This window comes from Staurois parvus, unplaced genomic scaffold, assembly GCF_062004578.1.
Source record: "Staurois parvus isolate SC_StPar_1 unplaced genomic scaffold, SC_StPar_1.0 ptg000182l, whole genome shotgun sequence".
NCBI classification, from domain to species: Eukaryota; Metazoa; Chordata; class Amphibia; order Anura; family Ranidae; genus Staurois; species Staurois parvus.
The window spans coordinates 3,184,711-3,192,908 of NW_028317978.1; the positions used below are offsets into that span (position 1 = coordinate 3,184,711).

At 50.0% G+C, this 8,198-nt stretch overlaps 1 protein-coding gene across 4 annotated transcripts in view; it reads right to left on the reverse strand.

Annotated features, from left to right (window-relative positions):
* The window catches only part of LOC149462227 (transmembrane protein 150A-like), a 200,495-nt gene extending 193,918 nt beyond the window's left edge, over positions 1-6,577 (reverse strand). For all 4 annotated transcript variants that reach the window (XM_089677247.1, XM_089677246.1, XM_089677245.1 and 1 more), the window contains exon 1: positions 6,166-6,577. In XM_089677247.1, coding sequence (XP_089533373.1) covers positions 6,166-6,245 — 80 coding nt within the window. In that variant the 5' untranslated portion in view covers positions 6,246-6,577. The remainder of the gene's footprint in view (positions 1-6,165) is intronic.
* Positions 6,578-8,198: the final 1,621 nt, after the last annotated feature.

Sequence of the window (8,198 nt, forward strand, 5' to 3'; positions counted from 1 at the left end):
TAGAGCATGGTTGCAGAGGAAAGGCTGGAACATTTTGGAGTGGCCATCGCAGTCACCAGACTTAAATCCGATTGAGAACCTCTGGTGGGACTTAAAGAAAGCAGTTGCAGTGCGCAAGCCTAAGAATGTGACTGAACTGGAGGCCTTTGCCCATGAAGAATGGGCGAAGATACCCGTAGATCGCTGCAAGACACTTGTGTCAAGCTATGCTTCACGTTTAAAAGCTGTTATAACTGTAAAAGGATGCTGTACTAAGTACTAAGATTGAATGTCACTTGGGGGTTGAATAAAACTGATAATGCTGTGAGCACAGAAAAGACATTTGTGGTTATTTCATTATAACTGTTATGTTATATTTGTCTGACCTACAAGTGCCTCTTTAATGTAAATGTAAGCAAGATGACTGAATGATCAAAAGCAATGTCAAACTGGCCAAAACACTCAATTTCAGTGGGGGTTGAATAATTTTGGACACAACTGTATATATATATATATATATTTAATTTGGGTGAAGTGTTGCATGACTGAGCAATTGCAAGTTAAAATAGCACAGGGCTTAAAATATATTTTGCAAATGTAACACTTTTTTTATGTTTTGGATAGAGTGACAAGGGGTTAGAATAGAACCCAAGTCAGGTGTTTATTGCTTTCTGTATCTCTGCTGGGGAGATTGACTACTTGTGTCAATCTCCTTTTTACTTGCACAAAAAATATAAAAACAAAAAGGTTTTTCTGGATTTACACACGTTTTTGCTTGTAGTGTTTCCCATTGAAATCAATGGAAACACATAAAAATCATGAGAATAAATGCAAGACACATGACAAAAAAAGAAAGAAAAAAAAAAAAAAAAAAAAAAGGCACACTGCAATAAGCTGTGAAAAAAAAATACATTCTGATGCCTTTCCAATGATTTTAACAACAAAAAAAAAAAAAAGATACAGGAGGGGGGAGGGGGGGGGGGGGGGGGGGGGGAGTATACAAGTATGAATCCAGCATTTGAGCTGTCACATCAATGGGAAAACGGAACTCCTTCTATGGCACTGTACACCCAACCTGGATAGAACTGTCTGAAGGTCATTTACATGGACCATTTCAACTGCCAAGAATAAGGCTCTGTTCACACATTCGCAGGTTCAACAGAGCACACTTGATTTTTTTTTTTAGCACATTTCTTTGCATTTAGGGCAGCCCATTCATTTCAGTGGTGTGTCCTTAGGTGTGAAATATGCACCAATGAAGTATGCAACCCTTCTGAAACATTGCACCAGAACGCATGGTACTTTTGTGTTTTGGTGCACATTGAATAAAGTGCAGCACAACAGACTAATATCTCATATAAAAATAATTAACCATTTCCTGTCCACCCCATAGCAGTAACACTGCTACAGGGTGGCACAGGTGTGGAAAAGCACATCAAATTATTATAAATATATATATATATATACATACATACATATACACACACACACACATATATATATACATACATACATATATACATACAGACACAAATGAGTTTCCATTTCCGGGTAGCTATTCGCTGCCTCGGTCATCAATCACCAGGTCCCGGTGATCGAGGAGCATTACCGACAGAGGGAGAGAACTGTATGTAAACAATACAGATCTCTCCCATCAGCTCCTGCACACCATTTTGCATGGCTCTGCATAGCAGTAGGCCTACTGAGGAAGCCCGAATCTGGGGCACAACGCGTATAGGTGGAAGGAGCTGAGCCCTAGAAGTTTTGAACTGATGACCATCTGAGACAACGGGGTGGTGAGTCATGTAACGAAATTCTACATCATATGCTGGCTTGTTTCTTACATTTGGTAAGTGTTTTAATCTGGGCGCTAATAAATTGTTTTATAAATAGAATGCACTATGGTTCCACTTTTCTGTTTTCCATAATACATATGAGAGTGTCAGCTGGAGGAGGGTATACTGTGGCGGTGCTGGGAGAGGAGGCGGAGGAAGACCTCAGAGAATGTACAGACTTGTGTCTGTCCACATGTTGAGTGCATAATGACCTATTGATGAGGTCATAAAGTGAGGTAAGCAGGTTTTTCATCAAATGATGGTGGCATGGTTGGCACTGAAGACAGAAGATTTATCTAATACACATTGCATAGTGGTGTTAGACTTTCATGGGACTTTATAAATTGTTTTTTATTTTTATATGAGAGATTAGTCTGTTGCGCTACACTTTGTTATTCATTGTGGTACAGGTGTTGTGAAGTCACCAACAGTGTTTTAGCAGCAACTATTTTGAGCACGATCATATTATCTTAGTGTGTGTTGTGCTGAATAGGGGGTTTAGAATATGTTTTGGTACACATGCTTACGCTAGAAGCATAGAAGTGTTATTAAGAATTAATGGCACCAATGTGTCTGCAGTACGGCTGCAGCGCGTTTTTCTCTGTTGCGTGAAAGAACTCAATTTTGCAATGCATAAATGTGAACTTAGCATGTGTGTACTTGTTTAAAAGCATATGTAGATCTAGAAAAGTTTATTTTAACTTTTAAACAAAGTAGAGAATGGTTAGGATGATCAATTATAACTTTTTATACGATTTTGTCTTGTCAGAGACTTCCCTTTCCTTGCTTTCTCTAAAGTTTCTTCTAGGGGCTCATTGATGTGGCTGATTGCCACCAAGAATCAGTGTTCCTCTACATGTGAAGTGTATGCACATTTCCTCGCAAACAACACCTGTACAAACCTATGCCAAGTTCTACATTGTTCATATGTGACTGCACATCAGGCGTTACATGTTATTAGGGACAGTATGGGATAGATTTACAAAAAACTGGAGCACACAGTACAGATGCACATGGCATCCAATCAGCTAGGTTTTATTGTCAAAGTTTAACTGAAGCAGCTGAAGAAGTGGATTGGTTTAAATACACAGCTGTACCAAATACCATGTGCACCAGTTTTAGTAAATCTCCCCCTTTGTGTCTACGTAACACTTCATATGTGCAGTTACAAGTGTACAGCCAGTCATTCATTTGTAGAGACAGCTGATCACATGCACTTGTACATACCGGACACAGAGAAGTGCCAGTTCAAAGAAATGTGCAACCCATATCAGCTGTGTCTATGGGGAAGGAAAGGAAAGAAAATATTGACCATTCACTGCTTGATTTAAAATTAAACATTTTTCACTTAAATATCCTTTAAATGAGCCCATAAAACCCATACAGATTGATCGTCACAACTGGTGGCATGGATAGAAAAGGCAGAAGGGACATGTATGGCTCCCATCCAGAGCCTGGTGTGAGGGGTGAATTCAGCAGAGAGCACAGGGATCAGCGACTGGGGGGGGGGGGCAGTATATAGAGATGACTGCTGACACTTTGATGAGTGGAGGTTGGTGAGGGGGTGCGGTGAGCCGAGGAGTAGAGGCGAGGGGGTGCGGTGAGCCGAGGAGTAGAGGCGAGGGGGTGCGGTGAGCCGAGGAGTAGAGGCGAGGGGGTGCAGGGAGCGGAGGCGAGGGGATGCAGGGAGCGGAGGCGAGGGGATGCAGGGAGTGGAGGAGTAGAGGTGAGGGGGTGCGGTGAGTGGAGGAGTAGAGGTGAGGGGATGCGGTGAGTGGAGGAGTAGAGGTGAGGGGATGCGGTGAGTGGAGGAGTAGAGGTGAGGGGGTGCGGTGAGTAGAGGTGAGGGAATGCGGTGAGTGGAGGAGTAGAGGTGAGGGGGTGCGGTGAGTGGAGGAGTAGAGGCGAGGGGATGCAGGGAGTGGAGGAGTAGAGGCGAGGGGATGCAGGGAGTGGAGGAGTAGAGGCGAGGGGATGCAGGGAGTGGAGGAGTAGAGGCGAGGGGATGCAGGGAGTGGAGGAGTAGAGGCGAGGGGATGCAGGGAGTGGAGGAGTAGAGGCGAGGGGATGCAGGGAGTGGAGGAGTAGAGGCGAGGGGGTGCAGGGAGTGGAGGAGTAGAGGCGAGGGGGTGCAGGGAGTGGAGGAGTAGAGGCGAGGGGGTGCGGCGAGTGGAGGAGTAGAGGCGAGGGGGTGCGGCGAGTGGAGGAGTAGAGGCGAGGGGGTGCGGCGAGTGGAGGAGTAGAGGCGAGGGGATGCGGCGAGTGGAGGCGAGGGGATGCGGCGAGTGGAGGCGAGGGGATGCGGCGAGTGGAGGCGAGGGGATGCGGCGAGTGGAGGCGAGGGGATGCGGCGAGGGGATGCGGCGAGGGGATGCGGCGAGGGGATGCGGCGAGGGGATGCGGCGAGGGGATGCGGCGAGGGGATGCGGCGAGTGGAGGAGTAGAGGCGAGGGGGTGCGGCGAGTGGAGGAGTAGAGGCGAGGGGGTGCGGCGAGTGGAGGCGAGGGGATGCGGCGAGTGGAGGCGAGGGGATGCGGCGAGTGGAGGCGAGGGGATGCGGCGAGGGGATGCGGCGAGGCGATGCGGCGAGGGGATGCGGCGAGGCGAGGGGATGCGGCGAGGGGATGCGGCGAGTGGAGGAGTAGAGGCGAGGGGATGCGGCGAGTGGAGGAGTAGAGGCGAGGGGATGCGGCGAGTGGAGGAGTAGAGGCGAGGGGATGCGGCGAGTGGAGGAGTAGAGGCGAGGGGATGCGGCGAGTGGAGGAGTAGAGGCGAGGGGATGCGGCGAGTGGAGGAGTAGAGGCGAGGGGATGCGGCGAGTGGAGGAGTAGAGGCGAGGGGATGCGGCGAGTGGAGGAGTAGAGGCGAGGGGATGCGGCGAGTGGAGGAGTAGAGGCGAGGGGATGCGGCGAGTGGAGGAGTAGAGGCGAGGGGATGCGGCGAGTGGAGGAGTAGAGGCGAGGGGATGCGGCGAGTGGAGGAGTAGAGGCGAGGGGATGCGGCGAGTGGAGGAGTAGAGGCGAGGGGATGCGGCGAGTGGAGGAGTAGAGGCGAGGGGATGCGGCGAGTGGAGGAGTAGAGGCGAGGGGATGCGGCGAGTGGAGGAGTAGAGGCGAGGGGATGCGGCGAGTGGAGGAGTAGAGGCGAGGGGATGCGGCGAGTGGAGGAGTAGAGGCGAGGGGATGCGGCGAGTGGAGGAGTAGAGGCGAGGGGATGCGGCGAGTGGAGGAGTAGAGGCGAGGGGATGCGGCGAGTGGAGGAGTAGAGGCGAGGGGATGCGGCGAGTGGAGTAGAGGCGAGGGGATTGCGGTGAGTGGAGGAGTAGGGGTGAGGGAATACGGTGAATGGAGGAGTAGAGGTGCGGGGATGCGGTGAATGGAGGAGTAGAGGTGAGGGGATGCAGTGAATGGAGGAGTAGAGGTGAGGGGATGCAGTGAATGGAGGAGTAGAGGTGAGGGGGTGCAGTGAATGAAGGAGTAGCGGTGAGGGGATGCAGTGAATGAAGGAGTAGAGGTGAGGGGATGCAGTGAATGGAGGAGTAGAGGTGAGGGGATGCAGTGAATGGAGGAGTAGAGGTGAGGGGTGCAGTGAGTGGAGTAGAGGTGAGGGGATGCGGTGAATGGAGGAGTAGAGGTGAGGGGGTGCAGTGAGTGGAGTAGAGGTGAGGGGATGCAGTGAATGAAGGAGTAGAGGTGAGGGGATGCAGTGAATGAAGGAGTAGAGGTGAGGGGGTGCAGTGAATGGAGGAGTAGAGGTGAGGGGGTGCAGTGAGTGGAGTAGAGGTGAGGGGATGCAGTGAATGAAGGAGTAGAGGTGAGGGGTGCAGTGAGTGGAGTAGAGGTGAGGGGATGCGGTGAATGGAGGACTAGAGGTGAGGGGATGCGGTGAATGGAGGACTAGAGGTGAGGGGATGCGGTGAATGGAGGAGTAGAGGTGAGGGGTGCAGTGAGTGGAGTAGAGGTGAGGGGATGCGGTGAATGGAGGACTAGAGGTGAGGGGATGCGGTGAATGGAGGACTAGAGGTGAGGGGATGCGGTGAATGGAGGACTAGAGGTGAGGGGATGCGGTGAATGGAGGAGTAGAGGTGAGGGGATGCGGTGAATGGAGGACTAGAGGTGAGGGGATGCGGTGAATGGAGGAGTAGAGGTGAGGGGATGCGGTGAGTAGAGGAAATGGGATGCAGCGAGTAGAGATGAGTGGAGGATGTACAGCGAGGAGGTATGAAGTGCAATCCTGATGCTCACCACTAACACTGCCCTATGAATAGTCGGTGTCACCCCCTCTTCTGCCCCCACGTTAGGAGGAAGGTGTCACCATGCCTGTTCTGTGTCCCCCCCATGCCCGCACTCACACGATCCACATGCCGGTGATGGTGAAGGCGGGCAGAGTGATGGGCAGGATCACCCAGCCGGGCATCTTGGACAGAGGCATCCGGAAGGCGCGGCGTGTCCCCGGCTCAGTGTGGCTCTCAGCCGAGGAGGGGGCGGTGGGCTCTCAGAGAGGAGCGCTGTCCAGGTGGGGGCTTCTCCCAATAGCTCCACAAAACTTTCAGCCGCTCCTCTCCCATATCCCAGGCTACAGCTCAGCGCTGAGGGCTGCCAGCGGCACGGACACTCTCCTCATGAAGTCCGGGCGCCCGACCTCTAATTCCAGCCGGACTTTGTACCAGGTCACCCGGCCGAACTACGAATGACCGACCCTTCTCCTCACACAGCCTGAGCGAATCTCCCAAATAATGTGTGAGGGGGACGGGACCGCCCCGACCCCGCCCCAAAGAGACCGGGGAGGAGTGCTGAGCCCCGCCCACACAGCAGTGAGGAGGGAGCACGTGTCTGCTGTGAGTAGACGGGTTGTCTGGTCCGCTCAGCTCTGTGTACACAGATCGCTCTCATCAGGTATAGAGCGCGTTTGGGGGGGATGAGAAATGTCCGTCCTACGTCCATAAGAGAAGCAGAACCTTCATCAGTGGAAGCGGGCGCCTCATAATACGGGTGGCAGTGCCCCCCTCCTCCCCCCGGAGAGGGCCCATGTAAACAGACGCAATGCTTTTCCTGGAGAATTAATCAGTACTCTAACGTAGTTGGGAAGAGGGGAACTACTGAAGCAGGTTACAGCATTAACCAAAAGTATATAAATGCCCACCCCTATAGAAACAATACAAGCTTTATATAAGAAGAGATTTATAACAGTACATAGATCCCATGTACAAACAGGTAAGTAGCCAACCTGGTGGAATTGTGCACATATACCCAGGTATAATATTACTAGAGATACCTCCACATGATGCAGCAATGTTCAGTTGCAGGGGTCCCTGAGGATGATATAGTCTGTCTTTGTGTCAGAGGCCAGAAGACAAGATCAGCAGATATGCAGAAATTTTACAACTGTTGTCCAACCAGCCTAGAATGGAGCCTCTCACCAGCAGAAACTGTGGTGTGACCTCAGAACCTGCTCTGTACTTTTGTTCTCCCATGTAGTATCTAAATCTAACCTGCAATCAGATTTCCAAGTAGGAGCAGTAGCTGTTGGATGCCTAACTTCACTCTAGCCTATGCTCATTATTGAGCCTTACGCTAAAATACCAGACCAGAAGAGACAGGGTTAACATACAACAGGAGCTGTATATAATTTATATACAACAAAACGGTTTCATCTACTAATATACTGGAAGGTGACCACTACACAGAGGAGCAGACACTGTCTATGTGAGATAATACCAAAAGGACAAAGAATCGTCTGGTAGAAGGATTTGGAAACACGCAAGAAGCTATGAGCAGCTGCAGTTAAATATTGGACCACATACGAGTCTCTTCTGGCCTGGATTTAGCAGCATGGTTAGAACATGTGGCTGAGACTCTTTGCTTTCTCCTTCTGGGGTCTTTCAAAGCCTTCCCCCCCCAAAGAGAGGAAATGCTAATACATAACCATAACACGCTGATAGGAGTAGCCATCAATAGGAAGCAGTAGATCCCTACACTTGGATAATGCATGACGATTTACTACATGTCTTTATATAGACACAGCAGTCCCTGCTCTCAAGGCACTTACAGTCTAAAGATGGACATACACTAGTAGCGGTTTTTCAAACATTTTCATTTTTGGAAATTTTGTTTCATTTTCTAATAGTGAAAGAGATACTAAACCCCAAGTTTTTAAGTTGTATCAGTAGCTAATTAAGGCTTCATGCACATAATTGTACGAAGTTATGCTTGGAATATGCTGGATTTTTTTGTGCCAGAACGAGGCAGAAAAAAAGCCTCTAATGTCATGCCTACATGCACATTTACAGTTGTACTCAAAAGTTTGCATACCCCGGCAGAAATTGTGAAATTTTGGCATTGATAGTGAAAATATGACTGATCATGCCAATAATGTTCTTTTATT